The sequence below is a fragment of the Sus scrofa genome, chromosome 4 (genome assembly GCF_000003025.6).
Source record: "Sus scrofa isolate TJ Tabasco breed Duroc chromosome 4, Sscrofa11.1, whole genome shotgun sequence".
In the NCBI taxonomy this organism is placed as follows: domain Eukaryota; kingdom Metazoa; phylum Chordata; class Mammalia; order Artiodactyla; family Suidae; genus Sus; species Sus scrofa.
This window is the reverse complement of record NC_010446.5, coordinates 127,173,992-127,201,984: the sequence shown is the minus strand read 5'-3', so window position 1 is coordinate 127,201,984 and position 27,993 is coordinate 127,173,992. Positions and strand designations below refer to the sequence as shown.

At 43.4% G+C, this 27,993-nt stretch overlaps 1 protein-coding gene across 3 annotated transcripts; it reads right to left on the bottom strand.

The window, feature by feature from the left end:
* On the bottom strand, positions 1 to 24,648 carry LOC100523310 (guanylate-binding protein 6). 3 transcript variants are annotated; one of them, XM_005663706.3, is made up of 11 exons: positions 24,419 to 24,648; positions 19,697 to 19,913; positions 19,403 to 19,530; positions 14,885 to 14,994; positions 14,488 to 14,684; positions 12,717 to 12,962; positions 11,472 to 11,752; positions 10,578 to 10,790; positions 2,210 to 2,312; positions 1,687 to 1,880; positions 1 to 744 (listed from the first exon to the last, which is right to left on the bottom strand). In XM_005663706.3, exons 2-11 carry the CDS (start codon positions 19,884 to 19,886, stop codon positions 520 to 522), a joined length of 1,887 nt encoding a protein of 628 aa, XP_005663763.3. In that variant the 5' UTR covers positions 19,887 to 19,913; positions 24,419 to 24,648; the 3' UTR covers positions 1 to 519. The 3 variants fall into 3 exon arrangements, with proteins under 3 accessions (XP_005663763.3, XP_020945970.1, XP_020945971.1); XM_021090311.1 differs by lacking the exon at positions 10,578 to 10,790 and having other exon boundaries at positions 24,419 to 24,601; XM_021090312.1 differs by lacking the exon at positions 19,403 to 19,530 and having other exon boundaries at positions 24,419 to 24,544.

Sequence of the window (27,993 nt, the reverse complement as noted above, 5' to 3'; positions counted from 1 at the left end):
GCCACAATATATGACCACACGCCGTGAGTGTCTATTTTACAGAGAACAGATTATGCAACCCACATTGTACCTCATTTTCACTCTACGGTGTATCTTCAAGATGGTTCTATGTGACCCAAGTAGAGACCCACTGTCCATTTAATTACTGGCCACATAGGATTCCAGTACGTGTACATGCAAAATGTATAATACCAATTTATACAGATGGACATTTAAGGAATTTCCAATCTTTTGCCACTGAAAGCGTTGCCTCAGTGGACCTCTTGTATAAGTATGTATGAATATGTATATACACACACATACATAAACATACACATATATGATTTGCACACATTCATTTCCTAAAAGTGAACACGCTATATCAAAGAGTCCATATCTAATGTGGGCCAGGAATGAATCTCCTCTAATAGCTACTGTTTATACTTAAAGTGTTGCTGAATAAAAGTGAGATGCATACACACCAACATGGGTCAGAGCATGTATACATATTATGTATGTATAATTTCTTTAAAAGGAGAGCTACTTTTTATATAGTGAGCTCACACCTTTCACAATGTAATCAAGAAGTTTAGATGGAGAAAACAGTACTGATGCCATCTCCCTGCCGAATGCATGCAAGGCTGTTGTAATCCAGGACGTCTCAGTATCTTGATTCCTGGCGATCATATTTCTCAAGTGCTGTATCTCTGCATTCATCTCCTGGGACTTCTTTTTAAATCCTTCCTTGAGTAGAGCTTCCTGGACCTAAAAAAAAAAAGGGAAAAGGGAAACAAACATTTTAAATCCACTTTTTAACTTAAAAGCAAAACTTTATACATTAAAAATGTTTAGATTTTTTTCGAGGATTGTGTCAAATCTTCAAACTTCATCAAACTATCTTTGTTTTACTCTTCTGATTGTTCTCCCTTACTCAGTCATGAAAGGAGAGTTGTGTAATAAAAAATATCTCCTTGTTTGACTTGGACAGTAAGAGAAAGCAGAGTTTAGAGCCTTACAATAAAAGCCACTGTCAGGTTTTACCGGGAGTCTAAGCTGACATGAGGACAAGGGGATTTTGTCCCAGGCAAAAACTGCCGGGTGGGAGGTGGCCGCGGTCTGGTTGCACTACTTCTCCGTCCCACTCAGGGTGGCGGGTCACCCAAGGCAGAGACTGCTATAAACGCTACGTGCACAGTGAGAGAATTCCTTCTATGCCTCACGGGAGCTTGGGTACCCATCACACCTGCAGACGATGCAGCAAGGGGAGAAGCTGTCACCTCCCTGCTACTAAGGCCTGGATGTTTCTGATCCTTTTATGTCAGCGCAGATCAGCCTCAGGGCTTGGGTGGCAGCAGGGTTCCTGGTCATTGGCTGTGGTCTTGGTAAAGCAGATCAGTGCCGCTCATGTTAGATAGGTGTGGTTCGAATATCCGTATAATCAACCTCACCGTATCATTTTAAAATTCCCCAAACAGCCATCCAAACCCTGTTTCTATTCAACATCCTCATGCTGAATTCTCCGGAGTCTACTAGAGAGTCGAGTTCAAAGGCTTTGGGAGGAATCAGAGGCTTCGGGGCTCTAAGTAATCACCAGCAGTACCCGGCAGTGCTGCCCCCCACCCCGAGGGCTTGCTGTCACCTTCACCACCCCTTCCTGAGGTGCCAGGGGAATGCCCAGCAGGCGCTACGAGGCACAGCCTGACTTACCTTCAGCTTATGCTCCAACATCTTATCCTGCTCTCTCAGGATGTTTGCTCTTTCCTTTTCCAGCTTCTCTGTCAGCTGGTCTATGTTTTCCTGGAAACTCCTCTGCTGAGCTGCCACCTGCTGCTCCTGCTCCTGCAGCTCCTGTTTCAGCAGCTCCTGCGCCTTCTCCGCTGCCTCCTTCCTGGCCCGCTCCTCTGCCCCAGGAAGGTTTAGAGAGGAACGAAAATAACGTGAGGACTGATCTCAACCCTCCTGAGCTCAGAAACCAAACTGGAAGGGGAGGCTGGGAAACCCCAAATTGTCCCCGTGTCCACCCCACCCAGAGACATTTCAGAGTTGATGGGAAGGCTCTGCCTGGCTGCTGTCCAACCACGTCCACGCCCGACTCCCCTTGCAGGTGTCAGACATGGCAGAGTTGTTCCACAGAAGGAGAGGAAGCTGCTTGTATCAGGAAGGTTTTGCTCTCCCAGCAGCCAGAGGGCCCTGTAGGAACGACCCATCCCACGGTGAGCAGAGCCCATACCTGCTATGGCCTTCTGCCCATCAGTGAGGGCTTTATCTGCCTGCAGGATGGATTTCTCTATTGCCACCTGTGACTGCAGGAAGCGCTGGAGGACCTTGTCGGCCTGAGGAACGAAGACACAAGTAGGGAACTCAATGTCCACTGGGGAGAGGAGTGCTGCCAAGACAAGGATGTCCAGAGACGTGCTGCTCCTTGTTTAAAATCCTGTAGCTGTTCCCTACAAACAGTCTAGGCTCCTAGAGGCACCTGTCTGTCTCTGGTCTCTGACCCAAGGCTGCCACCCTCTACCCACCTTAGGGACCAGCTAGTCAGAGATACATCCAGTTCTATAAACTCCCAATCTCTGGGGCTTCTATAGATTTGCCTCCCGGTGTGAAACAGCTCCACACACTGTGCCGCCGATGACCTCAGCCACTTACTGGCTGTAACTTAGACAAGTTGGTTTAACCTGCCTACGCCTCTCAGTTCAGATCTGTAAAATGTTAACGATAAACACAGATGCTTCTTAATATGATTTGAAGGATTAAAGAGACTAGGGGGCAAGCTTAGCCCTATGGCTCTAGGCAAGAAGAGGTCAACATATCTTCGTTGAATTATTTTAAAAAATTTTTACGACAGCTGATTCACATTATTCTGTCAATTTCTGCTGTACGTCAAAGTGACCCAGTCATACAGCTATACACCCTCTTTCTCATATTCTCTTTCATAATGTTCCATCACAAGTGACTGGACATCGTTTGTCCCTTTGCTATACAGCAGAACCTCATTAGCTACCCGTTTTTAAGGTTTGCATCCATCAACCCCGAACTCGCAGTCCATTCCACTCCATCCCCTCCTCCTTGGCAACCACAAGTCTGCTGCCCATGTCGGTTGAGTCTCCCTGTTCTGTAGATAGGTTCATGCATGCCATGTTTTAGAGTCCACATGTAAGCGATATCACATGATACCTCTCTTTCTGACCTATTTTACCTAGTATGAGAATCTCTGGTTCCATCCATTTTGCTGAAAATGGCATTATCCTGTTCTTTTCTATGGCTGAGTATTATTCCTTTGTGTGTATATACCACATCTTCTTAATCTGTTCATCTGCTGATGGACATTTAGGTTGTTTCCATGTCTTGGCTATCATGAATAGTGCTGCAATAAACATTGGGTTGCATATATCTTTTTGAATGAAAGTTCTGTCTGGATATATGCCCATGAGTGGGATTGCTGGATCACGAGGTAGTTCTATGTTTAGTTTTCTGAGATACCTCCATACTGTTTTCCATAGTGGTTTACATATTCCTACTGACAGTGCAGAAGGGTTCCCTTTTCTCCACACCCTCTCCAGCATTTGTTATTAGCAGTCTTATTAATGATGGCCATTCTGACTGGTGTGAGATGGTACCTCATTGTAGTTTTGATTTGCATTTCTCTAATAATTACTGGTGTTGAGCATTTTTTCATGTGCCTGTTGGCCATCTGTATGTCTTCCTTGGAGAAATATCTATTTCGATCTTCTGCCCAACTGGGTTGATTTTGGGGGTTTTTTTTTTTTTTTTTGCTGTTTAGTGGTATGAGTGGTTTGTATATTTTGGAGATTACACGCTTGTAGTTTGCATTGTTTGTAAATATTTTCTCCCATTCTGTAGGTAGTCTTTTCATTTTTTTTTTGAATGGTTTCCTTCGCTGTGCAAAAGCTTGTCAGTTTGATTAGGTCGCTTTGGTTTATTTTTGTTTTTATTTCTATTGCCTTGGGGGACTACCTAAGAAAACATTTGTAGAGTCGATGTCAGAGAATGTTTTGTCTATGTTCTCTTGCAGGAGTTTTATAGCGTCTTATCTTATGCTTAAGTCTTCAAGCTGTTTTGAGTTTATTTTTGTACATGGTGTGAGGATGTGTTCTAGTTTCATCGGTTTAGATACAGCTGTCCAGTTTTACCAGCACCACTTGCTGAAGAGACTGTCTTTTTCCCAGTTTATAGTCTTGCCTCTTTTGTCGAAGATTAATTGACCACAGGTGACTGGGTTTATTTCTGGGCTCTCTATTCTGTTCCATTGGTTCTTATGTGTGTATTTGTACCAGTACCACACTCTCTTGGTTACTGCAGCTTTGTAATATTGCCTGAAGTCTGGGAGAGTTATGTCTCCTGCTTGTTCCCCTCCTCTGCCCCCCTCAGGATTGCTTTGGCAATTCTGGGTCCTTTGTGATTCCATATAAATTTTGGATTGTTTGTTCTAGTTCTCTGAAAAATGTCACGGGTAATTTGATAGGGATCACATTGAATCTGTAGATTGCTTTGGGTAACATGGCCATTTTAACTATTAATTCTTGCAGTCCAGGGTCATGGAATATTTTTCCATTTATTTGAATCCTCTTTAATTTCCTTGATTAATGTTTTATAGTTCCCAGCATATAAGACTTTCACATCCTTGGTCAGGTTTATTCCTATTTAATTTGGGGGGGTGTAATTTGAAAAGGTATTGTTATCTTATGTTCCTTTTCTAGTATTTCATTGTTAGTATGCAGAAACGCAACTGATTTCTGAATGTTAATCTTGTGTCCTGCTACTCTGCTGAATTCATTGATCAGTTCAAGTAGTTTTTGTGTGGAGTCCTTAGGGTGTTCTATACATAGTGTCATGTCATCTCTATACAGTGACAATTTTACCTCTTCTATTCCAATTTGGATACATTTTATTTCTTTTCTTTGCCTGATGGCTGTGGCTAGGACTTCCAATACTATGTTGAATAAATGTGGTAAGAGTGAGCATACTTTTCTTGGTCCAGACTTTAGTGGGAAGGCTTTCAGCTTTTGCTCCAGTGAGTAATAGATTGTCTGTGGGTTTGTCATAAATGGCTTTTATTGGAGTTCCCATCATGGCTCAGTGGTTAACAGATCTAAGTAGGAACCACAAGGTTGCAGGTTTGATCCCTGGCCTCGCTCAGTAGGTTAAGGATCCGGTGTTGCTGTGAGCTGTGGTGTAGGTCACAAACATGGCTCAGATCCCGCGTTGCTGTGACTCTGGCATAGCCTGGTAGCTACAGCTCCGATTAGACCCCCTAGCCTGGGAACCTCCATATGCTGTGGGTGTGGCCCTAGAAAAGCCAAAAAAAGACCAAAAAAAAAAAAACCCCACAAATAAATAGATAAATGGCTTTTATTAGTTAAGATATGTTCCCTCTACACCCACTTTGGTAATAGTTTTTATCATGAATGGATGTTGGATTTTGTCAAGTGCTTTTTCTGCATCTATTTAGATGATCATGTGGTTTTTGACTTTTCTATTTTAATGTGGTCTGTGACTTTGATGGATTTGCCTATGTTGAACCATCCTTGTGAACCTGAGATGAAAACCACTTGGTCATGCTGTATGATCTTTTTTATGTATTTGTTTGTCTAGAATTTTATTGAGAATTTTTCCTTTATATTCATCAAAGATATTGGCTCATAATTTTTTTTTTAGTAGTATATTTGTCAGTTTTGGTATTAGGATTATTGTGGTATCATAGAATATCCTTGGCAGTGTTCCTTCTTCAACCTTTTGGAAAAGTTTAAGAAGGACGGGTGTAAGTTCTTCTTTGTGTATGTTTGGTAGAATTCACCTGTGAAGCCATCTGGTCCTGGACTTTCATTTGTATGGAGTGTTTTTATTACATATTCAATTTCATTTCTAGTGATGGGTCTATTTAAATAATCTATTCCTTCTTAATAAAGTTTTTTTGGTGGGCTGTAAGTCTCTAGAGAGTTGTCCATTTCTTCTAGGTTGTCAAATTTGTTGGCACAAAATTGTTCATAGTATTATATTGGTTTTTTTTTTTTTTTTTGGTATTTCTGCAGAATCTGTTGAGATTTCCCTTGTTCATTGCTTATTTTGCTTATCTGGGTTCTCTCTCGCTTCTTCTTGGTGAGTCTGACCAGATGTTTGTCCATTTGGTTTACTGTTTCAGAGAACCAGCTCTTGGTTTTATTGATTTTTTTCTATTGCTTTTTGAACTCTGTCTTATTGATTTCCACTTGATCTTTATGATTTCCTTCCTTCTGCTGACTTTAGGTTTTGTTTGTTCTTATTTTTCTAATTCTTTTAGGTTGTCTGTTAATTGTTGATTTGAGATTTTTCTTGAAGAAGCCCTGTATCACTACGAACTTCCCTCTAAGGACTGCTTTTGCAGCATCCTATAGATTTTAAATGGTTGTTTTTTTCATTGTCATTTGTCTCGAGGTATTTTTTAATTTCCCTTTTGATTTCCTCTTTGACATATCAGTTTTTTAGTAGCATGTTATTTAGTCTCAATGTAGTCAGGTTTTTCTCATTTCTTTTCCTATGGTTGATTTATAGTTTCAAGCCTCTGTAGTCAGAGATGATGCTTTAAGTAATTTTTATACTCTTAAATTTGTTGAAGTTAGCTTTGTGCCCCAGTATGTGGTCAATCCTTGAGAATGTTCCATGTACACTTGAAAAGACTATATAGTTTGATTTTTTTTTTTGGATGTAATGTCTTGAACATATCAATTAAGTCTAATTTTTCTATTGTGTCTTTTAGGATCTCTGTTGCCTTATAGATTTTCTGTCTAGAGAGGTGTTAAAATCTCCTAATATCATTTTTCCCCATCAATTTCTCTTTTTATATATGTTAGTATTTGTTGTACGTATTTGGGTGTTCCTATATTAGGGGCATATATATTGACAAGTGTACTATCCTATTCTTGAATTGATCCTTTATTATTAAATCATGCCCTTCTTTTTCTTTCTTTATGGCCATTGTTTTAAAGTCTATTTCATCTGATCTGAGTATAGCAACTTCTGATTTCCTGTCTTTTCCAGTCACATGAAATATCTTTTCCCATTCCCTCATGACCAATTTACCTGTGTCCTTTGCCCTAAGGTGAGATTCTTGCAGTCAGCATATTGTAGGCTCTCATTTTTTTAATCCAGTCTGCCACTGTATGTATTTTGATTGGAACATTCAGTCCATTGACATTTAAGGTACTTACTGGTAAATATGTTTTTATTGCCATTTCAAACCTTGTTTTCCAGTTGGAGTCTTTGTTTCTCCTTTGTTGCTTTTTTGTTTGTTTATTTGTTAAATTATCTCCTTTTTTTAAATGTTTGTGTCCTTTTCCTTTTGGTTCTTGTGAATGTAGTTTTTGGTTTTGATTTGTGATTGCCCTGTTTCTCAAGTATGTTAACCCTTTCCTATATCTGCTTTTTTTAGCCTAAAAATCATAAAGGCTCAGACATGTTCTTTAAAAAAAGTATCTAGATTTTCTTAGTTTCCTTCTCCACATTTTATGATTTTGATGTCCTTTTATGACATTGTCATGTTTATTCTTTTGCTGTTCCTTGTATTTATTGTCACTTTGACAAATAGGTTTTTTTCCTTTTAGATCTGTGTACTGGCTTATTGAAGTGATTACATTCCAGTTGTGATTTTGTCCATCCTATATCTTCTTACTTCTTTTCTATTAAGAAGAGACCTTAAGTATTTCTTTTTGAATTGATTTAGCATTGCTGTACTCTTTTAGTTTTTGTTTGTTGGAGAAATTCTTTATTTCTCCTTCTATTTTTAAATGATATTCTGCTGGGTAGAGGATTCTAGGCTGCAGATTTTTCCTTTTGAGAACTTTGAATATATCTTGCCACTCTCTTCTGGCCTGTAATATTTCTGAAGAGAAATCAGCTTAGAGCCTTGTGTGGATTCCATTATAATTAACTCTTTGTTTTTCTCTTGCTGCCTGTAGAATCCTCTCCTTAATTGTTGCCATTTTTCTTATAATATGACTGGGTGTGTGTCGGTTTGTGTTCAACTTGTTTGGGGCCCTCTGTGTTTCCCGTATCTTGATATCCATTTCTTTTAGATTTGGAAAGTTTTCAGGCATAATTTCTTCAAATATATTTTCAATCCCTTTTTTTTTAACCTTCTGGAATACCTATTGTATGTAGATTGGACCTCTTTATATTGTCCCAAAGATCTCTTATATTGCTTTCATGTTTTTTCACTTGGTTTTCTGTCTGCTGTCCTGATTGGATGATTTCCATTTTCTATCTTCCAAGCCACTTATTTGTTTCTCTCATTATTTATCCTGCACTTCTGTGCCTTTAACTCAGTTTGCATCTCTGCAAATGAATTTTCTAATTTTTCTTGGCTCTTCCTTATATTTTATAGCTCCTTTCTAAAGTAATCTGCCTCACTGTTCATATCCACTCTTAATTCCTTCAGTATTTTCACTATCTCCTTTTTTGAACTTGGTGTCAGGATGCAGAAGTCTGTTTCATTGTTTACTCCTTCACAGGAATTCTCCTGTTCTTTTAACTTGGAATGGTTCATGAGTTTCTTTATTTTGCTTATATTTTTCTTATTCTGTGAGTTTAGATAAGATAGCCAGTGTAGTCCTGAAGGGCTGTTTTTATGCAAGGGTGTTCCTGAGTAGTTTGCAAGGTCTTCGTGTGTGTGTGTGTGTGTGTGTGTGTGTGAGAGAGAGAGAGAGAGAGAGAGAGAAGGCTGTTTTGGTTTGGATGCTTGCTGTCTCTTTCCTCAGTGTGTGCAGGCTGTTATCCCCTGGATAGGCATGTGCCATTGTAAGGCCTGTGCCTTCTTACAAGAAGATTGAGGCAATGGGCAGGGCTAGTAGCCAGTGCCTGGTTATTAGGCCCTTGACAGTGGTGAGAACCAGCAGAGAGGTGGCACAGGCTGCTCCTGGTTGCAGGGCTCTGAGAAGTGGCAGTGACCCTCAGGCAGGTGTAGGCAGTGCTCAGAGCCTTTGGCAGTGGCAGCAGCAGGGCATGTATGTTCCCAGGGGAGTGAGGGCAACAGGTGATGCTCGGATGCAGTGCCCACTTCCGAGGTGAACTCAGAGGTGACTGGGGCTGCAGATGGTGCCTGTTCACAGACCCTAGTGGTGGTGGGCCATGCCTATCTCTGGAGTCTGAGATGCCTGCAGCAGTTTGCCTCCACTGCCAATAGCCCATGCAAGAGGCATCCTGCTGCCTGAGAGCCTGCACAAGTGCAAAGAAAGAGATTCCTATGGTGTCCCACCCCTCCTCCTCTTGCCCTCCCCAATGATGGCACCTTGCTTCTCCTACAGGCCTAGACCCCCTCCCAGGTTCCCTCAGCTGTGGCACTTCACACCCCAGCCTGTGGCAAACTGCTCCCTAGCCCCTCAGGCTGTCTCCACATGGCCAACCCTAGTCCTCTCCCCAGGACTGACCTCCAAAGCCTAAGTCTCAATGCCTAGCCCCACCTGAGTGTCTCAGGCTGTGGTGTTGGGGGCAGGGGAGTACCGATGGTCCTTGCAGTTCTCTTTCTGCTTTTCCCTCCTCAGTCCAGCAGCTGCATTTTTCCTGAGGCTTTGAAATTCCACCCTCCCCGCCCCCAGGCCCATGGCCTCCCCAGGGTGCAGGTTATTTTCCTTTTCACAGCTTACTCTAAGGAGTACTGGTCCCGTCCTGATTCCTGGTTTCTTTTCTCTCTCTCTTTTGTTCCTTTTTTTTTTTTTTTCCTTCTACCTAGTTATGTGGAGGGTTTCTTGCCTGTTTTGGAGGTTTAAGGCCTTCTGCCAGCATTCAGCAGATGTTCTGAGTCAATCATTCTACATGCAGATTTTTTTTTTTTTTTTTTTTTTTTTGCCTTTTCTAGGGCTGCTTCCCATGGCATATGGAGGTTCCCAGGCTAGGGATCTAATCGGAGCTATAGCCGCCGGCCTACACCACAGCCACAGCAATGCAGGATCCAAGCCATATCTGCAACCTACACCACAGCTTATGGCCACGCTGGATCCCCAACCCACTGAGTGAGGCCAGGGATCGAACCCACAACCCCATGGTTCCTAGTCGGGTTTGTTAACCACTGAGCCATAGTGGGAACTCCTGGATGGATTTTTTTATGTGTTTGGAGAAGTGAGAACCACATCTTACTCCTCTGCAATCTTGATGCCCCTTAGTTGCATTATTTTTATCATTATTACCTTTTTATTATCACATTTGTTAATATCACCTATGTAGCCAATTTTCATGGGTTCACGAGTGTCATAACTTTGTATGTAATTATCTTGGACTTGCTCTCTCGCTTTGATCAGCCTTGAATACAAAGACTCTGATTTATGAATCATCAGTTCTTGGCATATCAATTATCATGTTGTTGGATAAATAAATGAATAAGTTAAATCTAAAATCTCTGGTGGATTTTAGAAATCCATGATCATTTGGGGGGAATGGACATTTATACTCTCCTCAAGAATAAATAGCCTTGTGTGGACCTTATGAGTTAAAGCTATCATAATGTCCCCCTACTCTCTCATTACCCACACCTGCTGCTGTGCTCTTTCATTTTCGGGAGACACCTTTGACCCTGTTCTGAGGCTCCCCTGGCTCCCCTTATTCCTCACCTTTACTCCTTTCCTGGGCACTTGGCAATACTCCATTTCAAGCTTTGTCTTTGCTCTCCTGTAGAGTTCATGGCCTCCAGGAACAGAGAACATTCCTGCAGAAATACCTTTCATTAGGGTCTTTGAAAGCTGATCAAGTTTTTCCTGGCAGTATTTGGCAGATGCCTCTTCATTCTGCAGCACGAAACCCTCCTTCTTATTCTTTATGATTTCCTGCAAGGGAAATGCAGAGCGATGTCACCAGAAACAAGGAACAGAGGACACAACATTCAAGGAATCTGGTGGTGAGATTGGTCTGCGGTCCTCATGAGAAACATGTGCTACTGGAGGCCGTGGAATAAAGCAGCAGTCACAAGACTTGATGTGCTCCCAACGCTGAAAACCCGGGGAGACGAAGGGCAAGTTTCTTAGCCTCCCTTCAGGCTTTTCATCTGAAAGCTTGGCGTTACATCACATAGTCCCTGTGGTTCCTGCAGCTGCAACATTCAGTGATTCCATCTTCAAGGATACTTGGGGAAACCTAAGTTGAACATGGCCTGGAATGAGGGTTTGCTGAGAGCAGGTTGGTCCGGGCCTCTCGGGAGTGTGTGCACAGAAAAAGAAACCAGCTTACGAATGACTTTGGGTGCTGTGAACAGGCTTGGAATCCATCGCAGTATTTACTTCAGGAAGATACCTGTACCGCTTTTGCATCAGAGATCAGAGAGACTCCCGGGGAAATTGCCTGTGGTTTGGCAGGAAAGAAAAGGAAATGCCTTTGGGAAGCTAACCCCTATGAGGACACAGACTGCTTCGTTCTCAAGTGTGCGATGGGCAGAGGTTCCATAAAGACACCTCTAGGCTCCATTCTTTAAGAGGAGGAGGGAACAAATGTCAACTAGTAAGACAGCTTACCACCAGCATCTTCTGGAACTCCTGCGTGTCATCCTTGAAGGAGTGCTCCATGAAGACCGCAATGGCCTTGCTCTCACAGGCCGCATGCACCTCCAGCAGCTCCAGGAGCGTGTCTGTGGGGAGGCTCAGTCGCTGGGCCATCTGCTCGCTGTAGAGGTCGGCCGCCTTCTGCACGGCCGCTGAGTTCTCCAGCTGGGCCAGGGTTGTCACTGCGTTCTCCAGACAAGGAACGTCTCCGGTATTGATGGCATCCATGTATGCCACCACCAGAGTCCCCAGCCCTGAAGAAGCCATGAAATTTAAGGGATAAATAGCAACTTTTCCGTCAGTGAGATCCAGGATTCTGAAACTACATTTCTAAAGCCACACGCACACGCACACACAAACACCCCTTCCTCCTTCAACAGTCCTCACCTTCATTTTCCTCCCGACTCTTCACTTGTATGGTTTTCCAGGCCACAGGGCTAAGAACATTGAAAATCTATCTATACCTAACAAACTAAGGGTGTCTGGAAAATATAGCTTTCCATTTTAAAAGTTTAAAGGGGGTTCCTATTGTGGCTCAGTGGGTTAAAAACCCAACTTAGTGTCTGTGACGAGGTGGGTTGGATCCCTGCCCTCACGCAGTGGGTTAAGGATCTGGCATTGCTGTGGCTCTGGTGTAGGCCAGCAGTGCAGCTCCTATTAACCCTTAGCCTGGGAACTTCTATATGTCACAGGTGCAGCCCTAAAAACAAACAAACAAAAACCTAAAAAAAAATTAAAATTGAAAGCGAAATAGAGTACATGGGTATTCAATGAGACAGCATGTCAGATTATATTTATTCCCAAGTTTAAGCCTTTGAATGGATTTAGGGACTAAGAGGGATTTAGGGACAAACATTAATTTTTGGACTGATCTAACCTTCCAAAATATCTTTTGCATTCTCCTTGTGAAAAACACTGACTACACAGGACTTACGCTGAGAAAATGGAATAGCCTGCTGTTAGATAGTGATTTTTTTTTTCTTTCCTCAGAGGAGGAATTTTTCAGATAAGTGGAAGCCACAGATTTGAAATTTGGGGGAAGGATTTGTGAATCCCCTAAAGTAAGATCATTATAAGTATATCCATTTCTTCATGGAGTATGCATGTCTGTAAAATCATAATTCCATGTAGAATCAAACAAAGGTACTGGAAAACACAGTTATACAAAATATTCAACATGCATCAGGCTCCAGGAAAACAGGGGAAAAAAAGACTCACGCTTCCCAACGACTGTGATTCCATCTCTGAGCGTCTTGGTCTTTGCATTGGTGAAGATGTAGGAACAGAAGTTGTTTGCTTGTTCCTGGAATTTAGGATCCAGTTGGTCGTCCGACACATTCTCAATATTGGCCAGGAGATCTTTGTCATGTGTTGGTCGGTCAAAGACAAAACACTTCCGTTTTGGGAAGAAATGCCTGATGCACTCTCTGGGTAGATTGGATATTCGGGCTTTGGGATTATTGCCTGAGGGAGAGAAAAACAGATTAGCGTGGAAAGAGTCTTGGGGCAGGTAACCAAAGGGTGTTTATGACAACAGGTGTGTGTGTGTGTGTCTTTGCTGTGGTTTATGCTTACGGCCCCTTTAACACAGACATTCTTTGCATCAAACACCAGTGGTCTAGCTCTGGAGAGGAATCTGGGGAGACAGCCGGCACATAACCCCATGGCTGCTGTTTCCGCCCTGTACGCGGTAGCGTAGTCATGTCTCAGATGCTTGCTGTACTCACGGCTCCAAGAGTGAAAGGCCAAATGTAACTTTTGCTCTGCTGAATCTCACGTAGAAATTGAGCCGTGGGATGAAAAAGAAGAGTCCTACACCAGGGATGATGGACAATATCCCCTGGAATTTTAGGAATGTCATCCTGTTTAAGGAAATCTATTTTGATGCTAAAAATAATGCATACAGAGTTAGCTAATTTTAGCAAAAACCACTGAAGGTTAAATGCAACTAAAATATAATTTTAAGATGTCACCAATGATTTATAAACTCCTTGAGGTAGAGGGTTCTATTTGCTTTGACAGTGGTCCTCTTCTGTCTAGTCGTTGTCGCAATACATGTTTTGAGAAGGCATACACAGAAACATGAAAGCAAGAATGAATAAATCAGAAATGACATCTCTCTCAAGATTTCACCAGATGCAGGGCCTGGTGGTTGATGGTGTTCATGCTGTTAAAATAATTTATCATCTTGTAATTGAAACATGGGTAGATATGTGGAAAGTGAGAGAAAGCTATGACATGGAAGGTAAAACAAATGTTCTAATAATTATCAGAAATATCAAAAAGGCATAGGTGGAAAAGACACACACTTCATGCTTACAACATAAAGTCTTTTTGTACATGATACAACTACATAGGATTAGAAAGTTTTGTTCCTCCTTGAAAAGAATAATATCTACCTAAAAAAGTGAAATGTACTTTTGTTACTCAATAGACTTTTCATTGGAATTTCATGTAACAAGTATGAGGTCCGTTCTTTTCCACAACAGAGAAGAGCAGAAGCTAAAATAGGAACGTGTGTCTGGTCGTTAGAAGGTTTTAGCATCCACTATAATCTGGATGTTGAGTTACAAATGGTATAAAAAACAAATTGGTTTTGGAGTTCCCTTGTGAGTTAGCAGGTTAAGGACTCCACATTGTCTCTGTGAAGATGCAAATTCAATCCCTGGTCTCAGTCAGTGGGTTAAGGATCTGGCGCTGCTGCACGCTGTGGCGTGGGTCTCAGCTGCAGCTCCAATTCAAGCCCCAGCCTGGGAACTTCCATAAGCTGCATGTGCGACCAAAACAAATTGGTTTTGAATAATTTCACTTTGCTTTTCCTAAGTGAACGTCATTTCTAGTCCCTAGAGCTTTTCAACCACTTTCCAGCCACTATTTCTACAGACTTTGAAGAGTCTCAGATACAAAAGCCACCCCAGAGGTGATGGAGCGGGTTTAGCAGATCCCACCCTATCCTGGACCATCCGATGCCCAGGCCGTGCTCTGATACCTGGAATCAGCTTCAAGGCATTCTCCAGGTACTCATCCTCTGTGACAGGGTGACCATGCAACTTCAGGTCCAGGGTGAAATCCCGAACAATCCAGATAAAGTCTGGAAAGAAACTCACAAACTCCGTGCAGTCCTCCACTCCATCGTTTTCTGACGAGGACTTGGTCCTGATGAGCTCCGTGAGCTCTGCCACATAACTAGGACGTAGTTAAGGGAAAGAAACTCCTTGCCCACAAAATTCCGATATTTTCTCACATCAGAGTATTATAAGCACTGCCTTTTTCTGCGGGTTCCCTCTGCTGCATCAGAGGAAACCAAATGACAGAGGAAACCAAATGCCCCGATTTCCATTCCCATAGCTCAGTGAGACGTGGTGGCTGCGTTCCTGGCAGGATACTGCAGCTGCTCCAGGGCCTGGTGGTTGATGGTGTTCGTGCTGTTGTAGACGAAGACGCTGCTCAGAAGCACGGCCAGGGCGAAGATCCACGAGTCGTTCTTAGGGTCGCCCTAGAAGGCACGTTAGAACACGAGATTTAGGGCTTACTCTCAAATTAGAAGTTCATTCGCACACTTATTTTATTCTTATTTCAGCTGACATACTCACCATGCAAAGACCTTTTTTAAAGACAGACGTAGACTTCAGCTTTCACAATTGCGAAGACATTTCTTGTGAAGGCACATTTGTTCATATGTAAATGTCTTCTAAGCTTCACCGAGCTTTCTTTTACCTCACTGGATGAAGTAAAATCACGTGCAGAAAAACCAGTATAGTGCCTCGTGTGGAATTACGTATCAGTAATGAGTGTTAGCACTTACTAATTATGCACATACTTATTAATTGTAGTCCATATAAAATATACCATAGTTGGCGTAACTGAGTATTTAAATTATATCCAATCAATAAATGCTCATGGGAAGTGACTGTATGTTCCCTACTTTTCTTAGATTTTAGAAGCCAATGTCGTAAATGACAGTTAGTCCTTTCAAGATAACAGTTTCAAAGCAGTGACAGACAGGATTAAGATGGCAGAATAGAAGGACTGGAGCTCAACTTCTCTCCTAAAAACAACAAAATTCACAACTAAAGACTGAGCAATCTCCACCCAAATGAACTGGAAACCTTAAAAAAGATACCCTACTCCAGAAGAAAAAGAGCAGGCCACATCAAGAGGTAGAAGGGGCGATTTCACGATATAAACAACCCCATACCTCTGGGGTTGGAAGCTCCACAGACTGAAAACTAACTGGTTCACAGAGACTCACCTACAGGAGTGAGAGTTCTGAGCCCCACATCAAACCCTTACGTGCGGGGATCTGGCACTGGGAGAAAGGGCCCTGGAGCATCTGGCATTGAAGGCCAGTGGGGCTTGTGCACAGGAGCTCCACAGGACGGGGGGAAACGGAGACCCCATTCTTAAAAGGCGCACACAGACTTTCACGTGCACTGAATCCCAGGGCAAAGCAAAGTCTCCATAGGAATCTGGGTCAAACCTGACTGCAGTTCTTGGAGGACATCCTGGGAAAACAGGGGTGAATGTGGCTTGTCATAAGGGAAGGACATTGAAGGCAAAGCTCTCGGGAATATCCAGCAGCTGCCTTTCTCTGGAGGGGGCCATTTTGGGAAAATCTGGCCCCACCCATCAGTCAGGCTGAGAAGCCCCACACCCAACAACAATCCAGGTGGGATCACAGCCCCGCCCCTCAGTAAACAGGCTGCCTAAAGACCCCTCAGGCACACAGCTGCCTCTAATCTCATCCAGAGACAAAGCTCCACCCACCAGAGGGATAGGAATCAGCTCCACCTACTAGTGGGCAGGCATCAGCCCCTCCCATCAGGAAGCCTACAGCAAGCCCCCATACCAACTTCAGCCACAAGGGGGGCAGATGCCAGACGTAAGAGAGGCTACAACTCTATTATCTGTAAAAAGGTCACCACACCAAAAACCTATAAAAATGAAAAGACAGAGAACTATAACTCAGATGAGGGAGAAAGAAAAAACCCAGAAAATCAGCTAAGCGATGAGGAGATTCTCAGCCTCCAGGAAAAAGACTTTAGACTGTCGATGCTGAAGATGATGCAAGACATTGGAAAGAAACTGGAGGCAAAGATGGATACCTTACAGGAAACACTGAGCAAAGAGATACAAGATATAAATCTTAAACAAGAGGAGATGCAAAATACAATAACTGAAATAAAAAACTCACTAGAAGCAGCTAACAGCAGAATACAGGAGGCAGAAGAACACATAAGCGAGGTGGAGGACAGATTAGCGGAAATTACGGATGCAGAACAGAAAAGAGAAAAAAGATTGAAAACAAATGAAGAGAGTCTCAGAGAACTCTGGGACAATGTTAAACGCACCAACATCTGTATTATAGGGGTTCCAGAAGGAGAAGAGAGAGAGAAGGGGACAGAAAAAATATTCCAAGAGGTAATAGCTGAAAACTTCCCTCACATGGGAAAGGAACCCCTCCCTCAAATCCAGGAAGCACAATGAGTACCATATAAAATAAACCCAAGGAGGAATACACTGAGATACATATTAATCAAACTGACCAAAATTAAAGACAAAGAGAAAAATCTTGAAAGCAGCCAGGGAAAAGAAACAAGTAACATACAAGGGAACTCCAATAAGGTTATTGGCAGATTTTTCAGCAGAAACTCTGCAGGCCAGAAGGGAGGGGCATGATGTACTTAACATGATGAAAGGAAAAAACCTCCAACCAAGATGACTTTACCCAGCAAGGTTCTCATTCAGAGTTGAAGGAGAAATCAAAACCTTCACAGATAAGCAAATGTTGGGAGAATTCAGCAACACTAAACCAGCCTTATAACAAATACTAAAGAAACTTCTCTAGCAGAAAGAAAAGACAGCAACAGGAAACAAAAATTCCACACATGACAAGGCTCACCAGTAAAGGTACATATACAGTAAAGATACGAAATCATCCATGCACAATTATACCACCACAATCAGAAATCATGAGAAGAGGTGGGTACAAATGCAGGACACTGGAGATGACCTTGCAATTGAGAGAACAACAACTTAAAACAATCTCATACATATAGACTCTTATATCAAATCTTTAGAATGACTGCAAAACAAAAATCTACAATTGATACACAAACAAGGAATCTCTGAAGAAGAAATATATCTCATAGTACATAAGTGCATAATCCACCATGAAGGGGTTCATTTGACATCATTCTTGGAATGCTGAAGTCTCCTTAAAACTGATTCTGATTTCCTCTCCATCAAAGAATTTATGATAATTATAATTAAATAATGCAACTGTGCAATTAAATAATACAGTTCTACAATTGTATTGTTAATAACCATTTCTCTCCATGGTACAATGTAAGGTCTATAATGTCTTGTTTATCACATCACCTAGAATGGTGTAATGCCTTTATTGAGGAATCCATAGGATGTAACAAACTGTGAGGACATATTTATATAGTTACACTGTTTTTTAACCAACGTATGCATTTTATATTTTACTTATTTTCAGAGGGTGTATTATTTTTGTTATTCTTCCCAGTTAAGTTATTCTTTTTATTAGGCTATATAAAATATTTAATGGTATATAAGGCTTTCTTCTTTATAAATTTTAGTTACATAATATAACAATTTTAATATAATGCTAATTATTAAAGAATAATTGAAATGTAATAGATAATATTAAATAGTAAGGATGAAAGCTATACAAAATGGGATAAAGTATAGAATAAATTTCCTATTTGTCTCAGCATATTTTCCATTCCACTTCTCCAGAGGGAGTCACTTAATCTGTTTCTTAAGATCCATGATATAATAATCTGTATGAACGTAATTGTGTTTAAACGTATGTATTTTATTCTGTAAAAAAATAAAAATTTCAAAATAAATAAATACATAAAAATAAAAATTTGCACATAAAAAAAAAGAAATTTAGGTACTGATTCCAAATGCTTACAAAGTAAGTGAAAAAAAAAAAGGATAAAGAATTTATTTCATCCATTAATAGAAAGGTAAAATACCAAAAAAAATCTATCCTAAAATATTTCTGTGGGAAAACACATGCTTTTAATAGAAGCAGTTCCTTCAGAGGCAGCTCACAGCTTTCCAGAATGCTCTGTAACCAGTGGATGAACTTTGTAGAAAATGTAAACCCATCTCCTAACTCCAACCCTCAAATACTCTCTTCATCTGGCAGCTACGAAGGGGACGCAGAGATCCTTCCTCACGCCTGGGTTGGTGTTTCTCCTCCAACCTCCAGGGCAGCCTCCCCTTCACTGTAAGTGGCGGGAAGCAGGAGGTGCTGCCTGGATCACCTGCCAAGACTGGAGGACTTGCCCCCAGCTGTTGGAGTGCTGGTGGAAGGGCCTTCAGATGCCCGCCCTCTCCATTAAAGGCTCCCAAAGCAGCTTCTCCATCGGGGGTCAACACCCTTGTCCCAAGGCAGAATTCCTCCAAAGGGCCATTCCAGCCCAGAGCGCCCATGGGAGCGAGGGGAAGCTGAGGACGGCAAGGCAGTGCCACCTCTCCCTCCATCCAGCCGGCTTCTCTCCCAGACACCCTCTATGAAATCCGATTGTGTGGTCTTGTCAGTGGGAATAAAGACTCTCTGAGGGCAGGACCTGTATGTCCATCCCTGATCTCTGCAGTTCTAAGCCCCAAGGCCTGGAACTCTGCTGTTCAGTAGCTGTTTATGGAATGAAACAAGTCACGCACACAGTGCCAAGCAAGAAAAGGTTTTACCTCCTATGGCGTGATTTCTTCCTAGGAATTATTCACCCAAACCACAGTTCACTTCATTTACCATGGTTGGTTTACATTTTACAAATAGATCATGGCAGTTAATTTCTAGATTCATGAAGGGATAGGGAGAGAACCCAGAATAAAAAGTATTTCTCCATGACTTTCTGCCTTACCTTCTCCACATCGCCCAGGCCCTCGGTGTCCAGAAGGACCAGGGTGCAGTCTGGCTTGGAGGGGTGGGGCACACACCACATCCAGATGCCCTTGGTTTCAGACTGCACTGTGGACCCCAGACGGAAACCTGCCAGGGGGGTGGACATTCAGTGATGGCAGAAAATCTAAGCAGCTGAGGGGCTACTAAGTCAGACGTACTGGAGTGTAAGTATCCAGCAGACAGGAAGAAAACTAAGAAGCTGAGGTATCACCTGGGCGAAAGCACCTGGCCCCTGACCCAGTATAACCCTCACCATGGTTCCGTCCCGCCAGACGGTTCATCAGGTAGGATTTGCCTGTGCGATACAGTCCTACAATGGCCACCACCACCACGGGCTGAGAAATCTTCTCAAGTATCTCTAGAGCTTCCTGGTTCACTGACAGCAGCTCATTGTTGTTTTTTATCAGACAGATGGGGTCCGTCATGTTGGGTCCAGATGCCATGGCAACCTGCCAACCTGCAAGAGCTGCCTAGTAGAAATAACATCAATTTTATTATTGTTATTATTGAGCAAAACTATGGAGAGTGTTAATATCTTGTGTTTCATAACCAACACCATCATTTGAGGGAATGATGGGAACCTCTTAGTATGCCAATTCTAGGTTACATTCTTTGTCTCATGGAAATTACAAAAGTCTTACCCAGTCCTAAGTTGATGGACCTTTTGTATAGCTCTGTAGAGTATTTTGTTACTTGCAACAAACTCCTTTTCGACCACGCCCAGATTTACATTAATGAGGTGGGTTTGGAAAGCTTCTAGATAATCACAAAAATGGAGGCTGGTTGCGAGGGAAAATAACCATGTTATTAGAGTGTGGGAACATTCCCAACCTCCGGGGAGCAGAGAAGAGCTGAAAGTTGAATGAATCACCAATGACCAATGATTTAATCAACTATGCCTATTTAATAAAGCCTACATTTAAAAACCCCAGTGAAGGGGCTCAGAGGGCTTCTGGTTTGATGGACGTGTGGAGGTGGCCAGAGGGTGGCGTGTCCAGAGGGGACATGGGGGCCCCACACTCCCTTCTTGGTGCCGTTCCCTGTCCATCTCTTCGATCTTACTGCTCTTGGGTTGCATGTTGTCTTAATAAACCAGTAACCTAGTAGTAAACGATGTTCCCGAGTTCCGAAACCAGACTAGCAACGTACTGAACCTGAGGAGGAGACGGTGGAGAGCTGCAGTGGAGGGCCAGTTAGGGAGAAGCGCAATGGACGACACTGACTTGCAGCTGGGGCATCGGGACTGGGGGGTGGGGCAGTCTTGTGGGATTGAGCCCTTCATTTGTAGGGTATGGAGTAATTCTTGTCACCCAGTGTCATAATTTCTTAGTGAGAAAAAATGCCCACATACGTGGTAAGCAGAAGAGAAGTATGGAAAACAGTGAGTTGAGAGGAGAAATTGAATTTTTCCTTTCAGGGTGGAGACAAGCAATAAGTGATCAAAAGCCCCAAGCAGAGACACTTTGGGGAATTAAGATATTTAAAAGTAGCACATATATGGGAAAATTGAAAAAGTGCCACCTAGCTCCAAGGAAGACACATGCTCAGAAAAGCCTAAAAGGACTTTAAGTTTTCTCCTTAGCTTAACTGCAAGCCTTAAAACCAAGGGCAAGCTTTTAGTGAAAGACTCCCTTGGCACAAAGCCAGTATGCAAAGAATGGGAAAGGTGACTGCTTTTATAAATGCCTGATTTTCAACAACAATAAAAATCAAAAGCCATACAAAGAAACATGAAAATACAGACCATTCACAGGAAGAAAATTAAGTGGTAAAAAACCAACCAACCAACCAACCAACAGCCCTGAAGAAACACATGCACTGGATGTTCTAGGCTGAGACTTTAAAAAATCTTTTTAGAATATGCTCAAAAAGGTAAAGGAAAACGCAGACAAAGAACAAAAGAAAGTCAGAAGAACAATATGTCCCCAAAATTAGAAAATCACCCAAGAGATAAAAGTAAAAAAGGACCCAAACAGAAATTCTGGAGTGGAAAATACGATAGCTGAATTTGCAGTTTTTCTAGAGGGCATCAGACTTGAGCAGGCAAAAGAAAGAATCTGAAAACTTGAAGACAGGACATATGAAGTTATCTGTTTTCAGGAGCAGAAGGAAAAATCATTTTTAAAAAGGGAATATAGCCTAAGAGACTCATAGGAGGTGGTCAAGTAGAATGATAGGTGCATGACTGAGGCCCTAAAGCAGAAGAGGGAGGTGGGACAGAGAGGTTATTTGAGGAAATGATGGCTAAAAAATTCCCTATGCAAGATTCACGTCTTAGGGAAAAATTCCCTAAGACATGAATCTACAAACGCAAAAAGTTTAACAAACTCAAATATGATAATTATAGATTCATGCTGAGACATAATCAAACTGTCAGAAGACAAAGAGGTGAGCTACTACAGGATAGCTCAGGGAACTCTCTCCAATCTCCTGTGATGGAACATGATGGAGGATAATATGAGAAGAATGTATGTGTGTGTGTGTGTGTGTGTGTGTGTGTGTGTGTGTGTGTGTGTGTGTGTGTGTGTGTAGACTGGGTCACTTTCCTGTACAGTAGAAATTGGCACAACCTTGTAAATCAACAATACTTTTTTATTTTTTATTTTATTTTTTTTTTGTCTTTTTGCCATTTCTTGGGCCGCTCTCGCGGCATATGGAGGTTCCCAGGCTAGGGGTCTAATCAGAGCCGTAGCCACCAGCCTACGCCAGAGCCACAGCAACACAGGATCCGAGCCGCGTCTGCAACCTACACCACAGCTCACGGCAACGCCGGATCGTTAACCCACCGAGCAAGGGCAGGGACCGAACCCGCAACCTCATGGTTCCTAGTCGGATTTGTTAACCACTGCGCCACACGAGAACTCCAACAATACTTTTTTAAAAAGTAAAAAATTTCTAATTAAAAAATAGAAAGTTAAGTCCTTTTTTTTTGGTCCTTTGAGGGCCACACCCAAGGCATATGGAAGTTCCCGAGCTAGGGGTTGAATCAGAGCTGTAGCCACTGGCTACACCACAGCCACAGCGACACAGGATCCGAGCTGTGTCTGTGACCTACATGATCGTTCACTGCACCACTGGATCCTTAACCCACTGAGCGAGGCCAGGGATTGATCCTGCATCCTCATGGAGACTAGTCCGGGTTCACTACTGCTGAGCCACAATGGGAACTCCAATACGTTAAGCCTTAAAAGCACCATTATACCATGGGTGTCCTGGTCTCATATTTTTATTGCTATTATATTGTTTCCTATAATTGCTATGCACGTTTCAGAATCAGAATATATAAGCATGAGATTATGTTCACATATCTCAAATATTCAGTTTCATATTTATAGGTCAGATATTCAAGATGTATCTGATACCATCAAAAAAAAAAAAAAATACCACAACCAAAAATACCAACTCTATCAGTTACGCCTCACGTGGCCTTAAACAAGGCGCTTCATCTATGGAAACCTAAGTTATAAAAGATAATGACAGAGGTAATGTGGGAAAATGAAAGAGGTTTCGATAATAAGATCAGATACCATAAGCTTATGTCTGAGTGCAGCATGCAACACAAAAGAGGATTTCAGCACATGTCTGTTGAATTAGATGGAGGCTGATCTGCAGGAATTGCACTGAACAGGTCAGTCCGTCGCAGGACGCTTTTCAACACAGACTGTAGACCTCGAGGGACTAAGAAACAAGGTCCACAAAGAAAGCAGCCAAGTCAAACACTGCCCCTGCCCCAGCTCCTTTCGGCTCGTTCTTCCGCGTGGGGCGTCAGAATACACAGAGGTAAAGCACGAGCCCCGGAGCCCTTCTAAGGAGACAACGAGGAAGCTGCAGGAAGATGCAAGAGGAGCAACTGCAGCCAGGTCTGTCCTCCCTCCACCATTCAACCCCGAATCAAAACCGCCCACCACTCGCAGGACTAGAAATAGACGGAAGGGGGGGTCACCATGCCCTGGGGGGTGCCCCTCGCTCCGAGCATGCGCACTCTTCTCCGAGCGAGTCCTTTCCCTTTTGCTCGCTTGGCTCCTAAAGACACAGACACACTCCACCCCAAAGAAGCAAAACAGCTCCGTGATTTCTTAGCTGTGAATGAGCCACAGAATTTTAAGCTTCAAATTCACAAAATGCAGCTTTTCAGTCCTGCTCAGGATTGGTTTTCAAAATTTGATCTGCAGAAGAATCATCTAAAGGGATTGTTAAATCCAGACTTATACATGTTCTAAATGCGAAAAATGACTAAATAACCAGAATATAACCATGGAAAACCAACCCGCAAATACAAGAGGGAGGGGGAGAGAGAGAACTGGGGCGGGGGGCGGGGAGCTGGGGAGAGAGAAAGAGGAAGAGAAAGAGTGTTTTGATGAGACTGTCATCTTTTCTGGCTGCCCCCCACCCCCCCGGGACAGGTGGAAGTTCCCCAGCCAGGGTTCGAACCCACTCTGCAGGAGCAACCCGAGCCACTTCAGTGACAACGCCAGAGCCTTAACCCATGCTCCACAAGGGAACTCCAGAGATGGTGATTTTTAACTAATAAAGCTCAGCACTGTGGGGACCAAATTTGTCTCTACAGAGATATTCACAAAGCTCTCACTGTGAAGCTTTCGGAAGTATGACTAATAGAAAGATGAAAATGAAACTACCTCTTTACATGATAAGTCCTATAACCTCCTTGGCAGGAACTGTCTTATTCTCTGAATTCTATTGCCAGTCGCCGAGCTTGAAAGCAGGGCAGACAACTCCCATGAGGACCCTGCCAAGGAGCAGGACAGCCAGGAGGACACACGGTGCCTGACCCTCATTTTGCCGCCCCTGCTGGTCCAGAGAAGCTGAACCTCCCCCACCGCCACCCCCACCCCACCCTTGGATTAAAGCCAGCCTCAGACCCCTGCCCTCCAGACACCAGGACTCCTGTCCTTCCTCGGTTGTCACTTTGAGTCCGAAATCAACCTTGGTTTGCACACGAAAGAGAGGGACATACCTGCTCCACCCCCAAGGGTCCAAGAATGGTTCCGGTGGCCTGTCTCACTTGTTCCTTCCACCTCTCTCTCCCTCCAGTGTCAAGGCTAAAAAAGACTGAACAAGCTCGTCCTCTCTCCCAGTAAAGAGCTGTCTTCAAAGTGAAAATGAAAGTGATCCGTGCTGCTGTTGCCTTCGCAGAGTCACGCCAGGAGCACCGAGCACAGCACCAACGGGGGTGATGGCGCAGGGTGAGAGGAGGCTGCGAAAGGCCAGTGCTCAGCATCACCTCTGAGCACACGCCCCAGCTTTCCTTGGGCCTCCCCACGTGTAAGTTTGCTTAGGGTGGCACAAGTTCCCTTGGCAAACAGGAAAGGAGAAAATCATGGCACAAATGTTAGCAAAATTGTATAAGCCAAGCATATCTCAAGCATTTTTCTCTTAGTGTGGATCCCTGGATGCCCTTGTTCATGAAGAGCTCTTAAAATTTTAAATCTGGAGGTCCCGTCGTGGCTCAGCGGAAACGAGTCTAACTAGCATCCATGAGGATGCAGGTTTGATTCCTGGCCTCACCCAGTGGGCTAAGGATTCATTGTTGCTGTGGGCTGTGGTGTAGGTCACAGATGTGGCTCTGATTGGACCCCAGGCCTTGGAACCTCCATATGCAGCAGGTGCGGCCCTGAAAAAAAAAAAAAAAAAAAAAAAAAAAAAAAAAGACTGCAGTTGCAACAGTTCTTTCCTGTCTCTCATACAACAATTTCTCCTCTCGTTGGACCTAAAAAGCAATTAAAAAAGAAAAGGTGGAGAAGAACTGGTAGAAACAGACACTACAATTTACATAATTCTACTATAGCATACAGAATCTATAAACTCTACCAAACTGTAACATGCAAGACAAATTCTCTAGGCTCCAACATCAGCTTCCCAGGGAAGAAGCACAGGCCAAATCTAAGACACAAAGGCTAACAGACACTGCCACCACGTGGTAACTCAAAAATCATAATTTATCTGGTAAGAGAGGAATTTTCCTGTGAAAAGTACTTGACTGAACTCACCCATATCTCACATCATGCAATACTAATTTTGCCTCTTATGTGTTTCCTAATATTGACTATAATATAGGTTTTTAAAGGTTAATTGTAATGGGAGTTCCCGTCGTGGCTCAGTGGTTAACAAATCCGACTAGGAACCATGAGGTTGCGGGTTCCATCCCTGGCCTCCCTCAGTGGGTTAAGGATCCGGCGTTGCCGTGAGCTGTGGTGTAGGTTGCAGACGCGGCTCGGATCTTATGTTGCTGTGGCTCTAGTGTGGGCCGGCAGCTACAGCTCCGATTACACCCCTAGCCTGGGAACCTCCATATATGCTGTGGGTGCAGCCCTAGAAAAAGGCAAAAAGATGAAAAAAAAAAAAAGGTTAATTGAGATGAAGAGAGAAGTAGTGAGGTCATAAGCTCTGATGAAGAGAATGTTTCCTCTTGGGTTTTCCTTCCCAGAAAAAGAGACTTGGATGCACATAGTTATCTGAGAAGTGACGGCAGGAAGCCAGAGGAAGGGAGAAGGGGGAAAGGGAGAGTAGGAGAGAGAAAGTGGAAAAGTCAAAATTCGAATTATTGAGCTGGTTACCGTTACACGTCCCAGCATGCATGTTCTGAAGAACTCCTCGAGTGCACTTCACAAGTGTCCCTTGGAGGGGTGCTGGGAGGATGTGACCAAGTGTCCCTTGGAGGGTCAAGGTTCCGGCGTTGCCGTGAGCTGTGGTGTAGGTCGCAGATGCGGCTCAGATCCAGCGTTGCTGTGGGTGTAGTGTAGGCTGGCAGCTGCAGCTCTAATTCGACCCCTAGCCTGGGAACCTCCATATGCTGCAGGTGCAGCCCTAAAGTAGCGGGGGCAGGGGAGCTACCAAACCATAGTGTGTAATTCAGTCCATAGTTTTTAGAAGAGACCACATTCCTAACGATAACTCATCAGGGGCCCCTGATGCCCAGAATGAAGGCCAACCTGGACACCTGAGAGGGCCCATTCTGATCCCACCTGCTGAATCCAGGAGTGAGAGGCTTGCCCTCCTCCAAAGGAGGTGTCCACTCCCCACAGGGCGCAGCTTCATGCGTTCGTGTAATGCCTTGCTTTCTTCCTTGAGTCCAAGCCTTTGGATTGAATATACGCCCGGGAGTGGGACTGCTGGATCGCATGGTAGCTCTTTATTTAGTTTTCTGAGGACCTTCCACGCTGTTTTCCACAGTGGTTGTCCGAATTTACATTCCCACCAACAGTGAAGGGAGACGTATTTTGAATGCCTGAAAAGTTGACTCAGAAAATCCCTACAGAAATTCTGGATGTAGAGGCCATTCTTCTGCCCTCTGTGTCACTGCACATATCACTGAGGCCTACAAATAACAAGTGCTAGAGAGGGTGTGGAGAGAAGGGAACCCTCCTGCACTGTCGGTGGGAATGTTGCTGTGATTTACGTCGAAGAGTCTTCTGCCTACGTCTTCCTCCAGGAGTGTTACAGGATCTTGCCTTACATTTAGGTCCTTAATCCATTTTGAGTTTACTCTTGTGTATATGGTGTTAGAGGATATTCTAATTTCGTTCTTCTCCGTGGAGCTGTCCAGTTTTCCCGGCACCACTTACTGAAGAGACGCTCTCTCCTCCGCTGTATGTTCTTGCCTCCTTCGTCAGAGATTAGTTGACCACAGGTGCTGGGGTTTATGTCTGGGCTTTCTCTTCTGTCCCACTGAGACATAAAATAGGGAAAACTGGAGTTCTGGTTCTGGCTCAGCAGGTTAAGAACCCAACCAGCATCCATGAGGTGGTGGGTTTGACCCCTGGCCTCGCTCAGTGGTTTAAGGATCTGGCATTGCCATGAGCTGTGGTGCAGGCAAGCAGCTGCAGCTCTGAATCGACCCCTGGCCAGGGAATTTCCATATAACATAGGTGCAGCCCTAAAAAGACACACACACAAAAAAAAGGGAAAATTACCCGTAAGCTAACAACAACAGAAAACCAGAAAACTAGCCGTCTGTCCAATTAAATTTTTTAAATGAGTGTAGCTGCGACTGTGCACCAGTGTCCTATCTGCTGCCAGGGAGGAAAACAATCTACAAGGAGCTCCCTGATGGGAGCCAGATTGGCACCCCACCAATTCCCTTGGCTGTTTAGCCAAGTCAGGTTCATCAGTTTGGGGGAGCATGCCTGCTTATCCGCAGATGTCCACAAGAGGGCAGCAGAGTTTGGGGGTTTTTTTGGTTGGTTGGTTGGTTTTACTTTTCTAAGAGCTGGCTGGTCCTTTCTGGGACTTGAGACAGAGGATTCAGGGAGAGGAAGAAAGAGGGGGAGATTTTTAAATAAATTTTATAAAGAGGCAAGTTGGTAAGAAGTTGACAAACTCTTAGTAAAGTTTGTCAAAGTTTGCTAGGAGAGATGCTGGGCAAATAAACCCGGCTTTGTGGAAAGAAGACAGATGTAAGGAATTCTGATCCACCAGAACGCGCTACTAGTAAAATGAAAAAGGGAGGAAGTCCAGAATAAAGAGATATCCGCCTGGTGCGAGATGGCAAGAAATAGGGGTCAGCAAACCAAATATTCCAGGGTCTTGTCC